Source organism: Ovis aries, chromosome 6, assembly GCF_016772045.2.
Source record: "Ovis aries strain OAR_USU_Benz2616 breed Rambouillet chromosome 6, ARS-UI_Ramb_v3.0, whole genome shotgun sequence".
Taxonomy (NCBI): domain Eukaryota; kingdom Metazoa; phylum Chordata; class Mammalia; order Artiodactyla; family Bovidae; genus Ovis; species Ovis aries.
The window spans coordinates 60,355,717-60,381,989 of record NC_056059.1 but is presented as its reverse complement, the minus strand read 5'-3'; the positions used below and the strand labels follow the sequence as shown (position 1 = coordinate 60,381,989).

The following is a 26,273-nucleotide window of genomic DNA, read 5'->3' as shown; positions in this document are numbered from 1 at the left end:
AATGGAATCTGGGTTATTAAAAAATGTCAGTCACAAGACACTTTCATAAAACAGAAATAAAGATTGAGAGAAAGAAAATGATAATCTACCATACACATTACTACAACATGACCATCTAATCAATGGATTAATTTTACAAAGAATAATCTCAGGCTTTTATTACTGATTTCTAAAGGCAATCCATTCCAGTATTCTCGCCTGAAAAATCCCTTGGACAGAGGAGCCTGGCGGGCTATAGACCACAGGGTCACAAAGAGTTGGACATGACTGAGCAATTAAGCACACACAGCACACACAAAGGTAAGATTCAATACTCTATCAGGAAAAAATTGTCTATAATACAGTTTGGGCATTAACATTAAATATCAATTAACTGACACAGATGCCTAATGTGTATCTCACTATTGCAAGGAAAAAATCTTCAATGTTAATTTGACTCGTGATTTAAAGTACCAACACTCTGGTTGGTCTTTAAATCTAAGTTTTAAAAAAGAAGAGGAGGGAAGGGATGAAATAGAATCTGAAAGTTTAAACTGGAGGAGGGAAAAATGGCTAAGACAGATTTTAAAAAAAAAGATCACAAGCAGAAACTAAAGAAATGAAACTCAAAGAGAAGCTGCCTCTGAACATCACACAAATTTTTCTCTGTGATGACAAATTCCTGGCTTCAGAACTGAGCTACATCATGTCTGTAGACAACCAAAAACATACATTTATAGCTGAGTAATTAATGGGATATTTTAATTCAACTGAGCAATTGTTAACCACCTCTCAGCAAGGATGTGCAAGGCCCAGTATTAACAGTAAGTAAATGATGCATGTAATGCCCTTTCTAGGTGTCTCTTTAGGAAGTTTTATCATTTTAGCCATGCTGGTAATACTCCAAACATTTCTGGAACTTCTTCGGAACTTCTTTTCAGTCAGTATACAAATCAATACAAACTTTACAGTTTATATTGTATTATAGTTGATGGCTAGTACTAAAACCTGTCTCCAGGCCCTTTGACTACTCTCATAGGAAAAATATTTGGTTTTGTTCTGGAATCAACTCCATTCTCAGAAGTTGATAATTACCCACCATCGAGGAAATCTGCAACATTACACCTCAAATCCTGGAGGCAGATTAAAAGGGATTTCTACAAAAATTTGGAAGAATAAATTTACAAGCTTCCCAAAGTAAACAAAAAAAAATGGCAGTGAATAGGATCATCTTAATTTTGACCCACCTAAGCACAGGGAAATCTACAGTGGGAAACATATCTGACTGTTTTGCTGGAAACTCTCCTTAAAGCCTTGACATCTGCAACTGACCAAAGATATTCAGAAGCCTAAAAACAAAACCTGGTGTACGTGTGTGAGGGTGCGAGGAGGTTCGATGGACCTCACAAATTCTCTCATTATTCTCTTTTAGTGCTGTCAAAACTGGTACTACTCACACTTAAGTGCACTGAAAGCCAGCTCATAGGACAAACGCTGAAAGGATTCATCCTCGGATTCGGTTGAGGACGGCAAGGGCTTATTTCCATACTTTATTAAGGCTTTCTCTGGTGACTTTTCGAGTCTAGTGCCCTGAAAAATGTTCGCTGCCAGAATGTAAACGGAGTCCGGATAGCCAGTTTTTTCGGGTGAACCAGTTGAGCTGTTTTCGCCGCAGGCTGGGTCACCTGACAGAGCCAGCGAAGAGAGTTGGGAGATCTCAGCGGTTGTTTCTTCCAAAAACTCCAGTTCATTTGCGGAGTTAAACATGTTTGCCCCCCTGACTGTCCTAGGTAACTCAAGCTTGAATTACAATTCAGATGTTCCGGGAAATGGTTTTCCTTGTTCAAGCATCGTCTCTGTGAAAATAAAAAGATTATCCTGGTTAAACCACTATTTCCGCAGGACCACACTTGGTGACCCACCTCGTGTGGCCCTAGAGAGCCAGCGGTGGCATTCCCTGGCTGCCCCGAGCATCCCTTACTTCAAGCCGGGAAACCTCCACACACTCGCAAAGGGAGAGGGGTGGAGACGGCTCCGAATGGCCTCCGAAACTACGAGACCTTAACCGAGGCCCGTTTTGGTGCAGAGCTCCCCCAAGAGCCGCACCTGCGGCCCCTGGGGCGCTCCTTTCACTGGCTCCCGCGAGTCCTCCCTTACCCCAGAGGGCGGATGTTCCCCGGGGCTTTAGGAACAGAGACGCGGCAGCCGCAGCACTTTGGGCCCGGGTGGCTGGAATCTTACACAGTGCCCTCGGGGGCCCCGGGACTGCAGGGCTGCCGCGGCGGTCCGCGCAGGCAGTTTGGTTCAAATGAGCTTCTCCCACCCGCCGGGGTCGGGGCAGGGGGGTCGCGACCCCCGGCTCTCGCTTCGCTCGGGTTCCTGAGGGAGGATGCGCCTCAGGGCTCCGCCCGCCAGCACGGTAGTCTTCACGAATGCGGCAGCTGAGCCGGGTAGAGCACGAGGCTGGTGGGCCCGCCGGCTCCGGCCGCGGAAAGGTAGGCCTCCCCTGTCTGCGGCAGTCAGCCGGCCCAGGACCGGGGTCTCCGTGGCAACCAAGGGTGCGATGAGGGGGGAGGGAACGCTGCCAGAGGGCAGTTCCCGCGGGATTTGGCCAGCGCTTCCTTTTCTTCTTGAGTTGCTCCTCCTCTCTCACCCCGGACACCTGTGCCAGCCCCGCCTCACGTTGAAGGCCCCTGCGTAATTGGACTGCGCAGCCCTGAAGATCCTCGACTTCCCCAGGGTCACAAGTGACCCTTCTTCTCCAACTTGTCACCTGTGATCTCCTTGAAAGCAAGAATTTTGTATTGCTGACAACACCTAGTTTAGCGGATTAGCGGGCACGCAGGAAATGTTAAAACAGCTCAGTGTAGAACTGTTGAAGAAAAGAAAAGGTAAAAAAAACAGACAAGTTGACTGTATTTCCACGCTTTTTAGAACAATAGATACCACAGATACCACATTAGATGGACCCTTCCAGGAATGACTGTGCTGCGCTTAGTCGTAGTGGACTCTTTGTGACCCCATGGACTGTAGTCCTCCACGCTCCTCTGTCCATGGAATTTTCCAGGCTAGAATACTGTACTGGAGTGAGTTGCCATTTCCTTGTCCAGAGGATCTTCCCAATCCAGGGATGGAACCTCCGCCCCGTCTTCCGTTTTCCTAAACTGCAAGCAGATTCTTTACCCGTTGAGCCACGGGTGAAGCCTTCCAGGGCAAGCTGTATAAAGATCTTTGCCAGCTTCCTTCCCAGGAGCTGCCTGAAAAGAAAGATGTTGCTGAAATAGGCCTACAAACAAGCAAATTCACACCCCTTAAAGTATAGAATGGCTCTGGGGATGTATATGAACTTCCCCCAAAGGGTTTTAATATGGCTACTTTAATTTTTGAGTGTCCTGGAGAGAAGTCTGCATCCTAACTCATCAAAGAAAAACCAGCTGTGCTCAAGTTTTAAAGGTAGTGGAAAAATACTTTAATTTCTAGAATAAAAACCAACTGACTGAGATTTAAGTTTATGTGCATCTTAAGCTTTTCATTGATTGCCTGTTAACCTGTCTCCAAAGTGCAAGTTCTAAAACTGGAGAAAAAGAAAAGGTTGCATTTTTCCTCTACTGTATACCATTTGTGTTGCTGCTTTGAAACTTCTCCAACAGACTTCAATAGGTCTAATTTTTGAGAGCTTCAATAGCTCTCAAATTTTTCTTACAGTACGATTCAATGAACAAATGCAAATATGAATATATAAAGATCATGTGATGAGTAACATGTATGTACTTCACATTTCTTGCCTGGTTTAGAAAAGTCCTAGGTTTTAAAACAGAAATGGGCATTGGATTGTGCATCTTGACAAATTACATTTCAAGTTTTAAGTGAAAACAATTATGAAATCATTTAAAAAATAAGATTTTATTTTATTGAAAATAAAATAGATGCTAATATCTACTTAAAGAAAAATCTGCTAGATACTTGGTCTCCATTTTCTATATGAAGCAAAAACCAAAGCCTACAAGTTGAATGAAGTTCTTCATTTTGGACTGAGATCAAAGTCACAGGAAAATCTTGCAAGTGCAAGCCCCAAATTCAGCAAGAAGTATGGTAAATATACTTGAGTAAATACCTTATTTGCTGCTGGTTGGGAATCTCAAACTTTGTTCATCTTCTTTGTAGAAGTGGTCCAATCTGGAAAAGAAACATAATTTATGTAACTAAGATCAGTATCAGAGAAGGCAATGGCACCCCACTCGAGTGTGCTTGCCTGGAGAATCCCAGGGACAGGGGAGCCTGGTGGGCTGCCATCTATGGGGTCGCACAGAGTCAGACGCAAGTGAAGCGACTTAGCAGCAGCAGCAGCAGCAGCAAGATCAGTATAGTCGCTCAAGAGATTCTAAATTGTGTTCACTGGTTCTTTCTCCATGTGTTAAACAGGAAGGGCTAGACTTTGGCATTTGGTTTACTATCTCTGTAACCTTAGGCAAGTCCTTACATCCCTCAGCTTCCGTTTCTAGACCTATAAGGCAGACTGAATAATAATGCTGCCTTTGAGGAGGTTTGTGAGTATTTAATGGAATGATGTATGTCAAGATTGTCTGGAAAGTAGTAGCTCAATAGTTAGTTCCTCCTTTCCCCCTCTATTGTTAAGAAGGGGAGAATGGATATTGGGGAACTATTAGTAGCAGTTTGCTACAAATTTGTTTGCCCTACCCCATCAGCCACCAGTTCACTCACTCCCATTATTCTCAATGTGGAGTCTCCCCTACTTTATGTTCCCATAATATTTTGTGTATGTATATGTGCATTCATTCATTCATTTATCAGATATGTATTAAATTCTTACCATGTGCCTCACACTTTCCTCAGTCCTAAAGGTTAAAAAAAAATGTATAGAATGATTGGGGACCTTACTCTCAGGAAATTAATGGATATGTATACTTATATTTTGAGACACTTTATTTTTTATTGTATATATTTTTTTTTATTGTATACACTTCTGCCATCCTTACTTGCACAACCTGAACAATACACACACTCTATAAAATAGTTTTATTGTGTCTTTTAAGTTTTATTATTTCTTTTTATTCCCAGAAAGAGCAAAATATCACTCTTTCACATGCACAGATTATAAGTATGAAGGTATCTTTAAGGGTCATGGTATATTTTATTCTGCATCACACAGTACACAGTCTGATCTGTGGAAAATGTGAGATAAAAAGCTAGCTATAAACTTTAAAATACTATTGTTTTTCAAAATATAGTTTGAGTAGCTCTTGTTTGGTATTTTGTTTGTTTTTTTAAATGATATATCAATGTGACAACTCACTGTATTAAAAACAAGATTTAATGAGAGTCTTTATCCCCAAAGTAAAGCTTAGGCCAACAGTTGTGGGTTAGTGAATTCGTGGTTACTATTTACTCTAACCCTGACTCCTTACCTTTCCTGGTTTATGGGCTCATTGTGGACTTAAAGTATTTGAGGGGAGGACTAGAGGGAAGCATATCAAATCTCAGTGAGCACTCTACAAAAGTAACCGGAGAGATAGGTATGTGGATTCAGCTGTTGTGAAAGCACATATGAAAAAATATAGTATTTGTTTAAATTGCAATCTGTAATATGATCAGAACATTAAGTCAGAGACGATGTAGAAAATTAAAGTTTAGTTACCTGGAGCTTTCTGCAAAGGAACTTAAAGGAGTAATTTTCTTTCCCCAGGGGGTAGAGTATATTAAATATTTGTAAATTAACATTCCTTGTATTTGAATCAGAGTAGCTCCTGTGTGTTAGTCAAGTAGGTATTCAAAAAACATTTGCTCTATGTCTGCATTTCCTTTGCTGCCCTGCAAATAGGTTCATCAGTACCATCTTTCTAGATTCCATATATATGCGTTAATATACAATAATATACTCATGGTTGATTCATGTTTGATGTATGGCAGAAATCAACACAATACTGTAAAGCAATTATCCTTTAGTTAAAATAAATAAAAAACAAAACTAAACAAAAACACATTTGCCCACTTGCTTCAGTTTGATCTGGGCATAAAAAGTTGTGCTCAGTTTCACTGCAACTTGTTATAGAAATATAAAAAGTGTATGAAACAAAGAATTTTAACTTATGTTCTTAAACATCACAGCACAATTTATCATTATGGCTACTGAGAAATAGTACTACTGATTTTTTTTTTGTACAATAATTTTTTTCCCTTAATCTTTTTTATTTGACACAGCTATCTAATGTTCCAGCCTGGACCTAAGCTTTTCCCAAGTCTGAACTTTAGAGCTGATAGATACTGAAATAGCCTATTCCAGAGGAGGAACGAGGGATAGACAACCCAAGAAGGCAGGAAACTCACTTTGAGGTAAAGAGCATCAATCTTCTGATGGTGTGTGAGTGTTGATGTGAAGGAATACTTTGCATTATTCAAGTGTTTCCTATCCTAGTCCTTATGGAAACTTGTTTCAAGCAACTTGAAAAGGAAATGCAAAGATCCCTTTGGGAAAATCAAAATATGATCGTGGGTTCTTTACTACAAGACAGTCAAAGATTAACCAGAAGAGCCATAACCATTTGCCGAGGCGGGGAATATCTTCCTTAATTTGGAAGCAGCAGAAGACTGAGATGGAGCAAAGATGATTGAAGGGTAGGCAAGTGAAAAAGAACAAAAGTCCAATTGAGCAAAAGTGCCATTAGGAATAACCTTGAGATTTAGAAACCAAAAATTACAACAGCAACTAAGGAGGAGTTTGTTACCTAAGATGCAAGAGGAAAAGAAGATTCGGGAGACTTGTAACCCTAGCCCTTGATTGTTCTTGTGGCCTAAGAGAATCAAGGGTTACAGCAGACAACCATTGTAATAAATTTCAGCCATACAGTAGTCTCCCAGAGTTAGTCGTTCAAATACCACATTCATGAATTATTTTTACATATTCATATACTACCATTTATATTACTTACTCAGTATTTTATTTTAACTCAGAATCATGGCTTTTCTTAAATAGAAAACTTGTACATGGAAAATCATAATCATTTGCCATAAATGAAAATAACCACAACAAAAGTAAAATAACACTATTAAATTCTAGTTAGAAATGGTTGTACCAAAGCTCCAGGCTTGAGGTTGACTGTTCTTGGTTAAAAAGGAAAATGGGTGGGCTTCTTGGGGGCTCCATGGTAAAGAATCTTCCTGCCAATGCAGGAGGCAGGGGTTCAATCTCTGATCCAGGAGGATCCCTCATGCCACAGAGCAAATAAGCCTATGTGCCTTAATAGAAAGAAAGAGGAGAGAAAGGAGGATGGGCAATGTTAGCAAGGTGTTAAATACCAGTATAAATGACACTTTTCTCCTTGACAGAGGGAATAAAAGAGAATTGGATAAAGCAACTTTCTCATTGTGTGTTTGTTGGCATACACTAGGTTGGCATACCACTTCAAATCATTTCCCATACTTGGGGAAATACCATGTTAAGAGATTTGAGTTCAAGAATTAGAGAAACAATGCTGTCTGAAATAAGAGGAAGAAAATGCAAGAAATTTGAAATTGATCAAAAAAATTAGAAGGACCTAATGGCACAGTGGAAACAGTGTCAGACTTTATTTTGGGGGGCTCCAAAATCACTGCAGATGGTGATTGCAGCCATGAAATTAAAAGACGCTTACTCCTTGGAAGGAAAGTTATGACCAACCTAGATAGCATATTCAAAAGCAAAGATATTCCTTTGCCAACAAAGGTCCATCTAGTCAAGGCTATGGTTTTTTCAGTGGTCATGTATGGATGTGAGAGTTGCACTGTGAAGAAAGCTGAGTGCCAAAGAATTGATGCTTTTGAACTGTGGTGTTGGAGAACACTCTTGAGAGTCTGTTGGAATGCAAGGAGATCCAACCAGTCCATCCTAAAGGAGATCAGTCCTGGGTGTCATTGGAAGGACTGATGCTGATGCTGAAACTCCAATACTTTGGCCACCTCATGTGAAGAGTTGACTCATTGGAAAAGACCCTAATGCTGGGAGGGATTGGGGGCAGGAGGAGAAGGGGATGACAGAGGATGAGATGGCTGGATGGCATCACTGACTCAATGGACATGAGTCTGAGTGAACTCCGGGAGTTAGTGATGTACAGGGAGGCCTGGCGTGCTGCAATTCATGGGGTCACAAAGAGTCGGACACGACTGAGCGACTGAACTGAACTAAACTGAACTGAATGAAAAAATAAAAAAAAATAATAATAAACTGAACTGAATGGCACAGTTGTAGTGGGACTTTGAAACCAGAGTCAGAAGACCTGATTTTTGGTTTTAATGTGTGTGTGTGTGTTCAGTCACTCAGTCGTGTCCAACTCTTTGCAACCCTATGGACTGTAACCCTCCAGACTCCTCTGTCCATGGGATTTTCCAGGCAAAAATTCTGGAGTGAGTTGCCATTTAGTTGTGTAATCCTAGGCAAATCTCTTAGTTCTTTCTATTTGTTCTTTGACATGTTCAAATCAAGCTTCCCTGGTGGCTAAGCGGTAAAGAATCCACCTGCAGGAGACACAGGTTCAATATCTGGGTTGGGAAGATCCCCTGGAGGAAGGCATGCAACTCACTGTAGTATTCTTGCCCAGAGAATCCCATGGCCAGAGGAGCCTGGTGGGCTGCAGCCCATGGGGTCACAAAGAGTTGGACATGACTGAAGCAACTTGGAACGCTTGCATGCTCAAGTCTGTGGTTTATTTACTAAGAAAAAAGTGAGTGGGGAAGGATTTAATGAGCCTGAAAAGATTGGCAGTTTATAGGGGAAAGATATTTAAATATCTATTTTAATACCTAATATCTATTTAAAATATCCATTTAAAAGTTCATTTTGACAAAAAATGCAGAAATGGAAGGATAAAAAAACAAAGATTTACAACATATAGAAAACAAATAGAAAAATGGTTGATATAAATTCTGTCTAATCTGTATTTACATTAAATGTAAAGAGGTTAGTAAAATGGATTTAAAAGTCCAACTATAAGCTGGCTGCAAAAGACATGTTTAGATTCAAAGATTCAAATGGATTGAATGAAAGGATGGGAAGCTATAGCCTTGCAAAATAGAACCAAGAGAGCCATCAGAGACTGGCTATACTATTATCAAACAAAATAGACTTTGAGATAACGGTTGTTTCTATACTATGTTTTTCTTAGAAAACATACTTGAATATATCAATACACTCTGGCATTTGCAAAATGTTAGTAAATTTGTGGCATGTCAAAAAATTCCATTGAATCAGTGATTTCATTGGGAGCATTAGATATGTATTTTGGGTAACAGTACAGCATGTGTGAAGTGGTATGAACAAATACATATAAAATAAACTATAAGGATATATTACACAACATGGAAGATATAGTTAACATTTTATGATAATTATAAATGGAATATACTTCCCTGATAGCTCACTTGGTAAAGGATCCACCTGGAATACAGGAGACCCTGGTTCGATTCCTGGGTCGGGAAGATCCATTGGAGAAGGGATAGGCTACCCACTCCAGTATTCCTGAGCTTTCCTTGTGACTCAGCTGGTAAAGAATCTGCCTGCAATGAGGGAGACCTGAGTTCAATCCCTGGGTTGGGAAGATCCCCTGGAGAAGGGAAAGGCTATCCACTCCAGTATTCTGGCCTGAAGAATTCCATTAACTGTATAGTCCATGGGATTGCAAGTTGAACACGGCTGAGCAATTTTCATTAAGTGGAATACAACTTTTTAAAATTGTGAATCACTACATTGTACACATGTAACATATATCAACTATACTTCAATTTTTTTAAGTATAAATAAATTGAAAAAACAGAGCTCATGCCTCAGTGCAACTCCATGGACTGTGGCCCACCAGGCTCCTCTCAGTTCAGTTCAGTTCAGTTGCTCAGTCACGTCTGACTCTGACTCCGTGGACTGTAGCACACCTGGCTTCCCTGTCCATCACCAACTCCAAGAGCCTACTCAAACTCATGTTCATCGCGTCGGTGATGCCATCCAATCATCTTATCCTCTGTCACCCTCTTCTGCCTTCAGTCTTTGCCAGCATTAGGGTCTTTACCAATGAGTCTGTTCTTCACATCAGGTGGCCAAAGTATTGGAGTTTCAGCTTCAGCATCAGTCCTTCCAATGAATATTCAGGACTGGCTTCCCTTAGGATGGACTGGTTGGATCTTCCTTGCAGTCCCAGGAACTCTCAAGAGTCTTCTTCAACACCACAGTTCAAAAGCATCAATTCTTTGGCGCCCAGCTTTCTTTATCCATGGGTTCCTCTATGCGTGGGATTCTCCAGGCAAGAATACTGGAGTGTGTTGCCATTTTCTTCTCCAGGGGATCTTCCTGATGCAGAGATTGAATCCACATCTCCTGCACTGCAGGTGGATCCTTTACCACTGAACCATTGAGGGATCCAGAGAGACTCAATGCTAGGATATTCTAGCAAATCAGACGGCATGAAAGAGGTAAAAGTTTAGTTTTCGTGGAGATCTTTTGGAGATCTTTGCCTTAAAGCTCAGGATACATAATTCAATTGGTATGAAATTCCTTTGTGAAATGTCAGAGTCACTTTACACTGAAATTGTGTATGTCGCCTTAGCCTTTAAATGCTTGAGCAAATATAAAAGAAAATTATTAAAAATGATTTTTTTCACTTTAATTCTAAAGTTAAGGATTATGAAGAATCATATGAAATGGCTGGAAGGGATATTTTATGTTTTCATATAACTAAGTAAAAATTCCCATCTCCCCACCTGCCAACAAATTAACCCACCCACAATAGACTAATCAAATGAGTAAACACTCATAACAACAAAACCCTGAAACAATGACTCCTCGCTAGAGTTGAGTGTACTATTTTAAACTAGATTTAGGGAGCCATCTGCTGGTAAATTGATGAGCTGTCTGATTTTTTTAAAGAATAGAGTTGCCAGATAATTTACAAAATGCTCAGTTAAATTTGAGAATTCCATGGACTATATAGTCCATGGGGTCGCGAAGAGTCGAACTTCTACTTTCTTTTACTGAGTGAATTTTACTTTCTTTCACTTCAGTTAAAGTTGAATTTCAGATAAACTACAAATAATTATTTTAGCATAAATATGTCATGGCAGTACTTGCTTCATATTCCGACACTACTTTGTTTTAAGTTTATAATTATACTCTTTTAAGTGATTCAGGAAAGGTTGTCTTGAAATCCAGATAGTATGCTTACTTAGGAATGTGTGTTTGTGTGTGTTAGTTGCTCAGTCGTGTCTGACTGTTTGCAACTGCATGGACTATAGCCCGACAAGCTCCTCTGTCCGTGGAATTCTCCAGTCAAGAATACTGGAGTGGGTTGCCGTTCCCTTCTCCAGGGGATCTTTCTGACCCAGGGATCAAACCTGGATCTCCCGCATTGCAGGCAGATTCTTTACTGTCTGAGCCAATGTATTCGTTGCTATATTCACATGCTCCAGCATGATGTGTTTGTCTTCCTCTGTTGTATTTTTATCTGTCTCTGTTATTTTTCACTTGAGTTTTTCCTAGTCTGTGTATTTCTTTCCTGCTGCTACAGTCTCATATTTAAAGGAATCTAGGGGACTTCCCTGGTTGTCTAGTGGTTAAGACTCCACACTCCCAATGCGGGGACATGGGTTCAATACGTGGTTGGAGAACTAAAATGTGGCATGATGTGGCTTAAAATTTTTTAAATTTTTCAGAAAAGGAATCTGGGTCAATTACAGTTGAAAAATGGAAAACCAAAAGAGAATTCATCTTATTTTCTGTTGTACCTCAGTTGCAGATTCCACTTATCTTTTAAAAAGTAAAAGGTATACATGTATATTTTATTTTTTACCTTTAACATTTTAATTTGTGTTTAATTGGTAATTTATTCACATGGTTTTGATTTTTTTAAAAAAATACAAGAGAATATTCAGTAAAAAAAGTCTCTCTCACTCCTGTCTTTGACATAGAGACAACTAATATATCTTATGTGATCCTTAGTCATCTTAAGAAAGGTCATTTATTTTAAAGTAAAAGAAGGCAATAGGGTTGTCTCTCAAGGGGAAAAAAAGTATTGTAGGTGACAATAAAAGACATTTCTTTCTTCATAAACTATAGTTTTTAATTGAATGGCTCAATTTTACTTTGCCTATGGGGCAAATATCTAGAAAATGTATTCTCTTAAATCTTGGTAGCACACAAATAATTGCCTATAGTTGCAAAATTCAAATTATTAAAAACCCATGTTATAAAATATCGCAAGAAGGAGATATCACTTCATGAAAATAGTTAAAGAGGGTGAGGGAAAAAAGTCTTTTGTCTGTTTTGGACACTTTTCCCTCACTATCTTGTCTTCAGTCATTTGAGATAGTGACAGCATTCAGACGGCCTGTATTCAGATCCCTGTTTTGTCTCATTCTGTTTGTAGTTCTGAATTAAATTGACCTTTAGGAGTCTTAAGGTCATCTGTAAGTTCAGGCTTATGCTCTTGTTTTGAGCATTACATTAAATAATATCTTTGAAATGGTGATGCCCTCCAGCCAAAGCTAGGAACACACCTGAAGTTGGACAAGCTGGGTTTATCACTCATTGCAGTAAGGCAGAATGCACGCCGTGGGTGGAGGGAGGCCCCTCAGTAGGAGGAAAGGACCTATTATAGGATTTGGGCTGTGGTTGGACAATTTGTGGGAGGATCTGATGAAACAGGGTTTCCTCTAGATTGAGTGCTGTTAGAATGCAGGGACAATTAGTGACTGGATAACTTGAAATTTATTTATAGGGGAGGGTGTGTGCTGTGTGCTTAGCCGCTCAGTCATGTCCAGCTTCTGCCAACCCATGGACTGTGGCCTGCCTGCCAGGCTCCTTTGTCCATGAGGATTCTCTAGGCATAATACTGGAGTGGGTTGCCATGCCCTCCTCCAGGGGATCTTCCCAACCCAGGGATAAAATCCAGGTCTCCCACATTGCCGGTGGATTCTTTATCATCTGAGCCACCAGGGAAGCCCCATAAGGGAGGGTAGAGTGAGGCTAAATTTTTATGGTAAAGAAGCAGTACTGAGTCCTATGAGCTGGAAAAACAGCTATTTGGTATTTTATGGGTTGTAGAGTGACTTTGTTTTTGTCCATGCTTAGACAAAATTAAGAAGTTGTCTTGTTTTGTCTCACTTTCTCGTGGTCCCAGAGTGACCTTGACTGATTTGGGTGTTTTGTGAAGTGGTATATGTCCAAAGGAGAATAACTTGACCTAGCAATGAGCTCCAGGCCAGCTTCTGAGCACACCCAAGTCTAGCTGTAAGTTTAAGGTCAATTGTTGGATGTCAGGGGTTGCTTTTTTTCTTCCTTAGAAATCATGTGGCACTTAGCTGATGCTCAATAAAACTTGATTAGATCTAGATTGTATTCAGATTATTTGATGATATATTATTCTCGCCTGTCACTGGACAATGAGCTTCGACAGGACAGAGGTAATGCTTCATTCAACCTCTCTCTCTCACACGAAACAGGTACTAATTCTACTGATACAATAAGTGTCTTCACAGCCTTGCTCTTGGTACCGCTACTTCTCTCTCCCTCCTTTCTGTGTTCGCCCTTCCTTTTCACTCTCTTAATCAGCTGTAGTAAACAAATATATGTAAGGTTGATAAAGCAGTGATTTCTGTAGCACAATCATAGAATGATATTGTTTCAAAGAAGTCAGCCAAAATAGAAATTGTCTTTGTTCTCCCAACCATTTAAGGGGGTCTATAGTAGCTTGTTTAAATTTGTCACTATTTTTTTAAAGTATAGATAAATCAATAATCCTCACTATTTAAAATTCTCTTGCACCCAGAGGCTTCTAGGAGCCTCTCATCTGCCCTCACCACAATTCCATACACTCGCTTTGTGGTCTGTGGTCTCCTCCCTTCTCACCTTTCTGCTCTACACAGTGCCACACAACACACTTGGAAGGACCTGCTGCTTTTCATAGACTCTGTTTGGTTTCCTCTGGTTCTATTTCCTTCTTAAAGAGTTTGGGTGGGTGTGGGTGAATTTTCATTTCCTGTAATGGTGGGCAAGGTTTTTCAGATCAGTGTTCTCATAGGAAAACAAAATTTCTGGAAAAATATGAAAACAGTAACTAGAGGCTTCAAAATAGACAAGAATCAAAAGACGAAAGCTAAAGCTAACGCAAGAACCGATAAAAGTGATCAGAATACAGAGTCTGCTTTTACTCTGAGAGCATTCGTTGATCCCAGCAAATCTGAAACTTCATTGAGATGGCTTTGACTGGTGAGGAGGTCAGAAATGAAAGCACTGGGTCTACAGAAGACACAAAGTCTAGTAAGAAACCATTCCCACAGTAGGCTGGGAGGGTTGCAAAGAGTTACACCCTTAGAGTCAGGCTGAACCAGAAGTAAATGAGACTTCAAGCACACTTCCTGTATGAGTTGGGCAAGTCTTGGACCCATTGGTCTCATGTTGGCTGTGCCCCCAGGGACCTGTAAAAAATAAATGCACTAGAAGATTCCTCAAAATCTTCTTTTGAGGAAGGGACCCTTCATCTAGGCCTCAAATCATTCCTACAAATAATATAAGATGCATGTTTCCTTTACATTAATGTTTATAATATATTCACTTTATTTTTCATTACATATTTCTGAAAACAAAACATCTAAAACAGTTCTTAAAAGACAGGCTCTAAGTGTGAACAGTAAAACATTGTATGTACAGCAAGTTTTAAAATAGTTAACTCATAGGGATCCAAGTTTCATGAGATCAGAGTGGAAGAAATTCATGTTTATAGAACAGAGAGGACTCTGGGCAGAAGGCAGGGACCTAAGGAGCAGCCATGGCAGAAGAGGAGGTTTTTGAAACAATGAGAGGTTTCACTTCTGGGAGCAGAAACCAACATTCGTGAAATTGAAAGTTCTATAAACTGATCGAAGAAGTAGATGAGAAACTGAGCGATGCGTACGTCATTAAAAACTGTAGGTCATTTTATGACCTGCCTCCTTGCATAAGTAGGCATCCTTTCCAAGTTAAGGAAAATAAAACACAAGAGTGTTTAATAATTTGCCATTAGTCACTATCTTAATATTCTTATTTAAGAAGTTAGTAGCTAGGGACCTTCCCTGGTGGTCCAGAGGTTAAGAATCTACCTTGCAATACAGGGGTTGGGGGGTTGATCCCTGGTTGGGAGACTCAGATTCCACATGCGTTAGGGCAACTAAGCTCAGGCACTTCTGCACCTAGAGAGGCCCTCAGACTATGACTAAGACTTTCCCCAGCCTAATTAATTGATTAATCTTTTTAAAAAGTCCCCCTAAACATCTATCTTTTTTAAAAGTTAGGTCCAGGCTCAATATTTGTCACTGTGAACTTGCTGACAGAGATGAATTTCATAGAGAAAGAAAATAGGTCAATGTATGCCAGGGGCTGGGGTAGGGAGTGGATAAGGAGTGACTGTTAATGAATATGGAGTTTTATGATTAAAATCAGTGGGATGGGAATGGGAATAGACACAGTTCCTGCCCTCATGGAGATTTATTTATGAAGGAGATAGACAAGTAAAACAATCATTGTAGTACAGTGTGTTAAATGAAATGGAGTACTGAAGGAAGAAAAGTCAGTAGCATTTATTCAGGAAGTAACTTCTAATAATGAGTAAGAGTTAGTCAGAGGCGGAAGGATGAGAGGCAGCAGGAAGTAAGTTATGGTGTTCCCAGCAAAATAAATATTCAAAGGCTCAGGGATGAAACACCTCATGGCATGTTAAGGAATCTGAAAAAACTAGATCAATGGGAATAGGGGAAGCAGAGAGAGACCTTGGATGGGAGTCAAAATGACTACACAGGGTCTCATAGGTCATATCAGGGAGTGTCAACTCTATCCCCTAAGCAATAGAGAACCATCACAAGTTTTAAAGGAGGCAACTGACATGATCTGAGTTGAGTTTTTGAGAGATGGAAAAAGGTATTACAGAAGGCAGGAGACATTCACTTCAGATAGGAGAAAAGGACAGACAGCTCTTTCATTGTAACTGAGAGGGAAGGAGAGGGTATTTTGGATGCATTTAAATTCTGAGCTTCAAGCAATGTGTGCTCTAGTCAGCTTCTACTAGCTATCAGGCTGCTACTGCTGCTAAGTTACTTCAGTCGTGTCCGACTCTGTGTGACCCCATAGATGGCAGCCCACCAGGCTCCCCCGTCCCTGGGATTCTCCAGGCAAGAACACTGGAGTGGGTTGCCATTTCCTTCAGGAGCCAGTTGTTAAATTTTCAGGAATTTTGAGATCTGGTTAACTTATGCTAATAGCTTGGATTCAGCCATAATGGGAATATTTATCCCATGGAAGTTGGCAACATTACAAATCAGAACTCCTCCACATCGCACCCTGCAGATTATCAATTATTAGGCATCTACCATCACACCCCTGGAGGGCAGGAAAGACAAAGAACTCCCATCTAAACATCACCGTCTTCTCTGTTGGATAAGAAGACAGATTTCATGCTAATGTCAGAGCTTAGAGGAAAGTGAATCGAAGTTGAATCCTATGAAGCATGGCAGAGAGAGAGAGAAATATATTGAAAGATCCCCTGGAGGAGGGCATGGCAACCCACTCCAGTATTCTTACCTGGAAAATCCCATGGACAGAGAAGACTGGTTGGCTATGATCCATAGGGGTGCAAAGAGCTGAACTTCACTGAAGCAACTTAGCTCACACACACACACACACATGCACACATCCCTATTTTAGACATCATATGTTAAAGATTGCAGTTCCCAGTGTCACTGGAACAGCCTAACAGCATTATTAACCACACAGGATAAATAAACTGAAGCAGGGATAGGCAGATTCTTACCATTTTAGGGGGGATGATCAGATATTTGGGAATCTTTGCTCATCATTTTGATGCATATCACCGGTGAACAATGACTGATACCTGTCCTATATACAATCACTCTAGAGGAGCAATAATCATGAGGACATCATTTTGCAAATTATTAGAACGTAAAAGTATTAAGTAATATGGAAGAACTTCAAAGAGTTAATGTGAAATTTCTAAATCACCTTCAAATAGCTTATTTTCTTACAATAATTTAACCACCAGCAGGAAAATCCTTTCTGGATTATTGTTTATGGGATATGACCAGAAGCTGACTTAGTGATGGGACTGTTAACTGGCAGAACCTCAAAAAAGAACAAACCAGCTATCATAAGACAAGACTCAGGGCATATGAAATATAAATTAAATATCAAATGACAATGGATTGTCCTAGCTGACACCTGTTTATATCTTCCAAAACATACTAAAGAGTATAACTGTCTAGATTCAAACCAAGTGACCTTGACTGAGTGGTGAGGATTTCCTGTATTTGCATGTTTTGTCACTTAGATGTCACCAGGACGCAGGCAGATGCAGGGCAGGCCACTCTGTGTGGTGGAGAAGGGGTTGTGGGGAGCAGCCCTTCCTGGGATGTCCCTCACTCTGGAAGACTGTGTTGGGCTCTGGGTCACATTCCTACATGTGACAGACAAGAGGGCCCTATTGGTCAGGCACCTGCTCACCTCTGACCTCAGAAAAAGAAATTTTAAAGAAGAAAATAAAAATAAGAGTATAACTGTCAAAAAGCTATGTACTTGGTGACTACATTTGCCATGCCACCTTTCCCTAAGATTGAATACATTGAGTGTAATGCCAATGTTATTTCTCAATATGTATATGTTACCGGAATTTTCTGTCTGAATTAAAAATGTCTTTTCAATGAGATAACTGAATTCATGGTACTCTTGTGTTTGTGATTCATCATGATTAGTGCCAGATTCAATAAATATAATTCATTTTCACCCACTACCTTGAGATTAGCTGGATGTCATGGGTTTGAAAAAGCTAGACTCCCTGGTGCTATAGATATAAATCTTGTCCAGCGTAACTTATGTTCTTTTTTATGAGATAAGTGAGGGTGAATGGCATGTAGTTTTCATACCGAGGAAGGCACTTCCTTCTCCTTCAAAGTGATTACGTCACTGCATTTCCCACTGGAATACCTGACCCCTCAAAAACATAGCAAACAGAACTATTGATTTTAGTCCCCTCATACTAGATTTTTTTTCTTACCTTTTTTTCCCTACCTGGCTTTTTTGTCTTTTCTAACGTTGAGGTATTTGGATACGCAGTAAGAGGAAGAAATATCTGGGAGAGCAGGAAGTATACACACGATTTTCTTTCTCTTGTCACTCTCCACGTTGGCCAGCAAGGGGAGTTACAGGAACAATTTCAGGGATTTGAGCTGAGATACTTGCTTCCCATAGTTGATTACTAGTCACCATGTCTCTTGCACTGGACTTTCTTGTGTAACTCAGCGAGAATTGTTTTCTACTTCCGTGTACCCGTATAGTTTTTCTTTCATCTAATAGTTTGCTGATGAAAAATTGTGAACTTCAAAGTAAAAAAATCTAACAGAATGGTGGGACACTGGAAATGAAGTGAGTTTCTGTGCCCAGGTGGCGTAAAAATCTAATTGTAGCCAGGAGCAGCCCAAGCCCCCTTAATGCGGATGAGGCAGCGTTCAACTGGCTTCAATAAAAAGGGACTTAAATGGAAGGGAGGTGGCCTTGAGGAGAGCCGCCCCGGCTTCCAGGACTGAGAAGGCCATTGTTCTGAGCTCTCCTGGGGCTTATGGAGATTGAAGAAGCACCTGCTGCTTTCCAGAGCTGAATGTTTCAGGCCAGGGCTGGAACACTCCCCTGGGCCTCTAGCCCCCAGCCAGTCAGGTGCTAGAAATTCAAAGACATGGGGAGAAGGTGTGGGAAGAGCCCTCAGGAGGGATCTGGAGAGACAGTTTCCACTCTCTGAGCAACTCAGGAGAGCTCTCTCCCCTTTAAATCACATTTCATGCTTCTTGTATGACAGTATGAATCTGTGTTCAGTTGTGTCCAACTCTTTGTGACTCCCATGGACTGTAGTCCACCAGGCTTCTCTGTTGATAAAATTTTCCAAGCCAGAATACTGGAGTGGGTTGCCATTTCTTCCTCCAAAGAATCTTCCCAACCCAGGGATTGAACCCACATCACTTGCATCTCCTGCATTGGCAGGCAGATTCTTTACCAACTGCACCATTAGCTCCAACCAAGCCTCTCTGTGGTCTTCAGTGGAATCCCTCTACTAATAACATTTTAATATCTGACCACTCTCATAGATAATGGTTCACTTCATTTGCTTATTTTGGGACTAGAATCAATGATCATGTACCCTCTTAATGCCTTGATTCTGCTTCCCCAAACCCCATCCTGACTAAAGAAAACAACACTTTTCTGTTAGTGGCAAAATACACTAAAACTCGTAATCACTAGTTTTCTCTATGTGAAGGTCAAATTCTAATTTAAATTATTTTAAGTATATGTCTTGAATAAGTTATGATCCCATGCTGTGCTAATGAACAAACATTGCATAGTATGGAGAAAGGAATCTGGTCCTGAGAGGAGGAGATGTAGATTTTAGTTTTGACTCTGCCATTTAATAGCTCTACAGTCTTAGACAAATCACATGATTTGAGGGAATTTAAGTATTCTCACTGCAAAAATAAGGAGGGTGGACAAACTCAGTGGACAAGATTCCAGACTTGAGAGTCAGGCTGAGTGGGATTTTAATCCTGGTTATTTCATGTATTAGCTAGATGTCTTTAAGCAAGTGACTACTAGCATTGTTTTAATGCTTTAATGAGATAATGTACATGAAATCCTTAGCCTCCTTCTTAGAATGTAATAAGCACTCAACAAAGAATAGTTATGATAATAACCATGATAATGATCTTAAGTATTAAGGTTCTATTAGGGCGTTTTTAAAATACTCTGAAAGGCAATGACTCGACCCAAATGGTATGACCAATTGCTCTGAATGCACCTGTTTATGTGATTCTGTGCTTCTTCAGAGAATTTGTTAAGAAACAGACTGAAAGTATAGAGAACTTTGGAAAGGGTTAGATTTTGTTATGCAGTATTGCAGCCACATATTCTGCAAACAGCAAACAATGAGATTACAGGCATTGTGATAAATACAGTCTTGGGCTGATTTCCCTTTTTTATGGCATAGTGTAACACCTACTAGAAAATCTGAAAAGGTTAAAATTTATTTTTAATAGTAGTGCAGTGAATGAAATAAGAAAGGAATTGGTTCTTTTTAATTTTAAAACTGACAGTTTTCTTTCAGTTTACAAATTTTGAAAATGTTCTGTCTGTAATGTTCAGGTTTAATTTAAAATTATTCTCAGATAATAATAATTACTGGAAATGAGCTGTGTTTACCAGCTCCATGATGAGAATGGCAAACAGATAGAACTTACTGAATTAGTATCTACTGAATGTCCGTTATGTTTCAGGCACTGCTCTAAGTGTTAGGATATAGCTGTGAATAAAACAGACCAAAGTCCCACCCTCTTGAAACTGACCTTCAGTTGAGGTTTGCCCTTTGTCCGGATGCGAGATCTAATGGAAGGCCTGACTGTCAGGCTGTGGTGACAAGAATCAGGACACCACACCAGGGGTCATTGAGAAAGGATGTTGTGGCTGTCAGGTGATTTCCGTCAGGGATGAGTGTGGAAGCATCCTGGACTGAGCTGTATTTACCATCCTATTTACCATCCTCACTGGAGAGCAGCGCTGCCCAGTCAGGTAGCCACTTGCCACATGTGATTATTGAGCTGTTGAACTGTGGCTAGTCCAAATTGAGATCTACTCTGAGTATAAAATACACAGTAGATTTCAAAGACCTAGTAAGAAAATAAGAATAATAATTTCAAAATAATTTCATATTGATGACATTAAAATAATATTGTAGATATATTAGGTTATATGAAATATGTTATTAAAATTAATTTCATATTTTACTTTTTAAAAAATGTGGCTACTAGAACATTTTAATATTATACATGTGTGAAAGTCTCTCAGTCATGTCCAGCTCTTTGCCACCCCATGGACTACACAGTCCATGGAATTCTCCAGGCCAGAATACTGGAGTGGGTAGCCATTCCCTTCTCCAGGGGATCTTCCTAACCCAGGGATCAAAGCCAGGTCTCCCACGTTGCAGGCGGATTCTTTACCAGCTGAGCCACCAGGGAAGCCCTTATTATTATACACGTGGTTCTCATTGTATTTTTGCACAGCAGCGCTGGTGCAGTGTTATGTCCTGACTGGAGTCCATTAACACCACAACCTTCTCAACCAGCACAGGCAGGAGGCAACACTATGAAAAAGCAAAAATGTGCTGGCTTCTTCTTTTACTGTTTCTTTTTTTAAATACTGTCTTATCCCTTAGTATTTGGCCTATAACTCCTCCTCTCAGATACTTTTCATGGAGCTATTTCCAGGCAGTTTTCCATACTTCAAAGCTGTCCTATCCTATAAGAACTTTACTGCTAAGCGTCCCTTTTCTGTGAGATATTTAGCTTTCTAAGATGTTAATAGGTTCTGATAGTTTAGGATATCATCTTTTAAAATGTGTCCATTAAATGCATGTACCCTGTAATTTTAAAAAGTGGGCTACCCTTGTGGCTCAGTGGTAAAGAATCTGCTTGCCAGTGCAGGAGATGTGGGTTTGATTCCTGGGTTGGGAAGATCCCCTGGAAAAGGAAACAACAACCCACTCCAGTATTCTTGCCTGAGAAATCCCATGGACAGAGGAGCCTGGTGGGCTACAGTCCATGGGGTCACACAAGAGGTGGGCATGACTTAGCGACTGAACAACAACAACAATCCTTTAATAAAATACCTTAGCTGAGAAAAATCAGTCTCAAGTAGTGGTGATTTTGTGCTAAGTAATAAAGCTGGAGCACTTTTTCTTGCTGGCACAGAAGCATAGAGACTATAACCCCACCTTGTCCACAACTGTCCATTGTGATCAAGACTGGCCAGGTCTTCCCTACACATCCTCCCTCCCTAGTATTTGGGCATCATTTCACAGTTCACTAAGTGCTTGCACAGGTTTCTTATTTTCACCTCCAACTAGTCCATGAAATAAACAAGGATGGACCTATCAGTTGATTTAAATGGAAGATTTTTAAACATGAGGCCAGGGGGCAATAGGTCTTCCAGCTATTGGGGTCTGTGGAGAAAGAGTAGAGGAGGAGTCCCAGCTGATCCAGGGGGATGTGGGGAATAGTAGAAAAGGAAAGTGAGTAGAACTATCCTAAAGGTCTTAGCTATGGGTTGGAGAGGACTTAGGGTTGGCATAAGGGGGCACTAGGGCTGGATTAGAACACTGTAGTGAGAGTTATACTGTATCTCAGAAGGCAACTTATTTTTCAAATAATATTAAAAACATATGTTCAGATATAGAGGAAAGGGAAAGGGATGGAATGAGAGAAAATATAGGAGATATGCCAAATTAATGAAGGGGATGATGGGAAGCATATTAACTTGTTGAAATGAGAGAACCAAAATCTAAATCAAATCAATCAATATTGTGTAAGATGAGAACCTTAGATGTGATAAGCTAAATATAACCTTTAAAAAGCAGAAACTGTCAGATGTGGCAGAAAAGTGAAGTTCAGTCATGTAGTAGCTACAAGGAACATGCTTAACAAAGTATCAGAAAAAGCATATGCATCCAGACAAGATGATAATTCAAAAATATACATGCCCCTAGTTCATAGCAGCACTATTCATGATAACAAGATATGGAAACAACCTAAATGAATGGATAAAGAAGATGTGTTATGTATATATACAATGAAATACTGCTGCTGCTGCTGCTGCTAAGTCACTTCCATTGTGTCCGACTCTGTGCGACCCCACAGACGGCAGCCCACCAGGCTCCCCCATCCCTGGGATTTTCCAGGCAAGAACACTGGAGTGGGTTGCCATTGCCTTCTCCGACAATGGAATACTACTTGGCCATAAAAAGGACAAAATAGTGCCATTTGCAGCAACATGGCTGCAAATACAGATTATCATATTAAGTGATGTAAATCAGAAAGAGCAAGACTAATGCCATGTGATATCACTTATATGTGGAATCTAAAATATGACACAGATGAATCTATCTATGAAACAGAAACACAATCACAAACTGAGAGAACAGACTGGTGGTTGCCAAGGAGGAAAGGGCTAGGGGAGGGATGGAGTGGGAAGCTGGGGTTAGCAGATGTAAGCTTTTATATACAGAATGGATAAAAAACAAGATCTTACTATATAGCACAGAGAACTGCTTTCAACATCCAATGATAAATCATAGTGTGAGAATATTTTTTAAAATGTATTTATATGTATAACAGAATCACTTTGCTGTATAGGAGTAATCAACACAGCATTGTAAATCAACTATGTTTCAATTATAAAAAAGAAATAATATTCAAAGAAAAAGGCTGGTAACGTTTATATCAAACAGATGAAATTAAGATTGAAAGCACCAAACAAGATGAAGAAGATTGTGTAAGCACATAAAACAAGGTAAATTCATTTATAAGTTTTAAAATCTGTGATAACCTAGAGGGGTAGGATAGAGGGACGGGAGAGAGGCTCAAGAGGGAGGTGATATATGTCTAATTATGGCTGATTTGCATTGTATGGCAGAAACCAACACAACATTATAAAGCAATTTTACTCCAATTAAAAAATAAATAAAATGAAAAACAAAAAAATTATTTGTAGAATGAAAGATAAAATGTTATTATGGAAACAATCAGTATTAGAAAATGAACGTTAAAGGAACTAGGAATCTATTTTAAGAAATTAGCAATGAGAAAAAGGAAAACAAAATAACCAGAGAAATAAGGAAGAGTTATTAAGGCTAACAGCCAAAACCAACTAAACAAAAGGCAAAAATGATAGAGAAGACGAATCTGCAACCTGGCACTGTGAAGGACTTCTCTGGCGGTCCAGTGGTTATGACTCCACACTTCCACAGCAGGGGCAGGAGTCTGATCCCTGGTTCGGGAATAAGATTCTACATGCCGTGCGGCATGGCCAAAAGATAAATAAATAGAAATTTTCTTTTTTTAATCTGGTGCTTTGAAAAGATTAGTGAAATAGATGTTTTCTCTTCCACCCTTTCCCTCCTCCTACGTTGCAAGGAGCAGAAATTCACAAAATGAGAAATGAGAAAGAAGTCCTATTCCCAGATATAGGAGAGGTTAGAGGACTATTTAGAGATTACTTCATGCAATTTTATGGCAGCAGTCTGAAATTTTAGACAAAGTTAATGATTTCCTGGTAAAAACCAATAGAGTAAAATTAGCCGCCAGGGAAGTAGAAAATGTGAATAGACCAATTCCTATAGAGGAGATTGAAATGATGATTCAAAGTCTTCTATCCAAAAAGGCCACTGAAACCATATAGCTTCCCTGCTCAGTTTATCTAACTTTAAAAGAGGAGGTAATTACCAAGTTGTTTATCATTCCAGATGAAATTCTTTTCAATCATAGTATAAAACAGCAAACTTTAATATTAAAACCTGAAAAATACATTCAATAGTATAGTCAAGTACAGACCAATCTCATTTATGAATGTAGATGCAAAAATTCAAAATGAAATATTAGCAAACAAATCTAATCATGTAGCAAAACAATAATATACTTTGGCCAAACAGTATTTATTCAAGAATATGAAAGTGCAAATTAGCAAATAATTAGCAAATTAGTAAATAATCTACTATATAATCTATTACATCAATAAAGTAAAGGAGAAAAATATAAGCATATCAATAAACACTAAAAACATATTCAATAGCATTCAGCAACCATTCCTGAAAAAATCTTAGAAAAATAAATAGAAGGAAACTATCTACATACATTTAAGATTAACAAAACTCAGCAAGCAAATATGCAGTGGCAATTCAAAAAAATCACTTCTATCAAAAATAGGATAACTACCATCCCCAGTATTACTTACATTGCCTTATAGGTTTTGACAAGCAAAGAAGTAAAATAATTGCCATCTGTCTCAGAGAAAATGAAAAAGGAACTCCACTATACACTAATATTAAATATATCCTTGGAAGATTAAAAGCCTAAAATTAAGATTAAAGATTAAAAAAGTAAAAATATAACTCAGTGGAGATTTCACACAAAGAAATCTAAGTTATTATTTATGTTCAACCTAAAGGGTGAAGGAATATCTCTTTCTAACCATGGCTGAAAAGTTCTGAAGCTCTAAAAGAAAAGCTAGATATACTTGACTATCTGTGACAGAAGACAAACAAAGCAATAAACAAGCAGTGGAGTTGGTAACATAGTTTTATCCTTTGTTTTGTCCTAGATACATTATTTACACATTCAGAAAAAAAAATAGAAAAGACCATTTTCTCTGTGGAAAACAAATCTGATAAGAACTGGAGAATCTCTGAGGAAACAGCACAAACACATACAGTGTCAGGTTCTGCTTAAACTGCACTCACTCACACTATTCCATGTGTCTTAAATTGAAAACAGACCAAAACCTTGAATTGATATTCCTCCAAAGAAGATATGAAAATGGCCAACAGCAGGGACTTCCCTGGCGGTCCAGTGGTTAAGACTCCGTGCTTCCAATGCAGGGGCGCAGGTTCGATCTCTGGTTAGGGATCTAAGATCCCACATGCCATGCAGTGTGGCAAAAAAGAAAGAAGGAAGCTGGCCAACAGCATATGAAAAAAATACTCAGCATCATTAATTATCAGGAAAATGAAAATTAAAACCACATGAAATATCACCTCATACCCACGACAGTGGTTATATAGAAATTAAAACAGAATATAACATGTTTTGGTAAGGATTGAGAATCTGGAATGCTTGTGAACTATTGGTAAAAATACAGAATAGCTGCTGTGGAAAACAGGTTTCTCAAAAATTTTTAAATAGCATTATCATATGATCCAGCAATTCCATTTCTAAATATATACCAAAAGAATGGGTTTCCCTTGGGGCTCAGCTGGTAAAGAATCCGCCTGCAATGTGGGAGACCTGGGTTCAATCCCTGGGTTGGGAAGACCCCCTGGAGAAAGGAAAGACTACCCACTCCGGTATTCTGGCCTAGAGAATTCCATGCACTGTATAGTCCATGGTGTTGCAAACAGTCAGACATGACTGAGCTACTTTCACTTCACTTCACTTCAGTTCACCAAAAGAATTGAAAGTAGGATCTCAAAGAGATCTTAGTACATCCGTGTTTGTAGCAGGATCATTAACAACAACCAGGAGGTAGAAGCAACCCAAGAATCCTGCAACAAATGAATGGATAAACAAAATGAGATACATGCATAAGATAGAATATTACTCACCCTTAAAAAGGAAGGAAATTCTGGCACATGCTGCATCATGGATGAGCCTTGAAGACATTATGCTCAATTAAATATGTGTGTGTGAGCTCAGTC

The 26,273-nt window shown here is 39.5% G+C and overlaps 1 protein-coding gene across 2 annotated transcripts in view; it reads right to left on the bottom strand.

Annotated features, from left to right (window-relative positions):
* The window catches only part of NSUN7 (NOP2/Sun RNA methyltransferase family member 7), a 48,577-nt gene extending 46,068 nt beyond the window's left edge, over positions 1 to 2,509 (bottom strand). The window contains exons 1-2 of one of the 2 annotated variants that reach the window (XM_004009785.6): positions 2,137 to 2,509; positions 1,437 to 1,835 (exon numbers count right to left, since the gene is read on the bottom strand). In XM_004009785.6, the coding sequence (XP_004009834.3) occupies positions 1,437 to 1,746 (310 nt within the window). In that variant the 5' untranslated portion in view covers positions 1,747 to 1,835; positions 2,137 to 2,509. The remainder of the gene's footprint in view (positions 1 to 1,436; positions 1,836 to 2,136) is intronic. The other variant, XM_027970950.3, reaches the window with a different exon arrangement.
* Between the last annotated feature and the right edge of the window lie 23,764 nt (positions 2,510 to 26,273).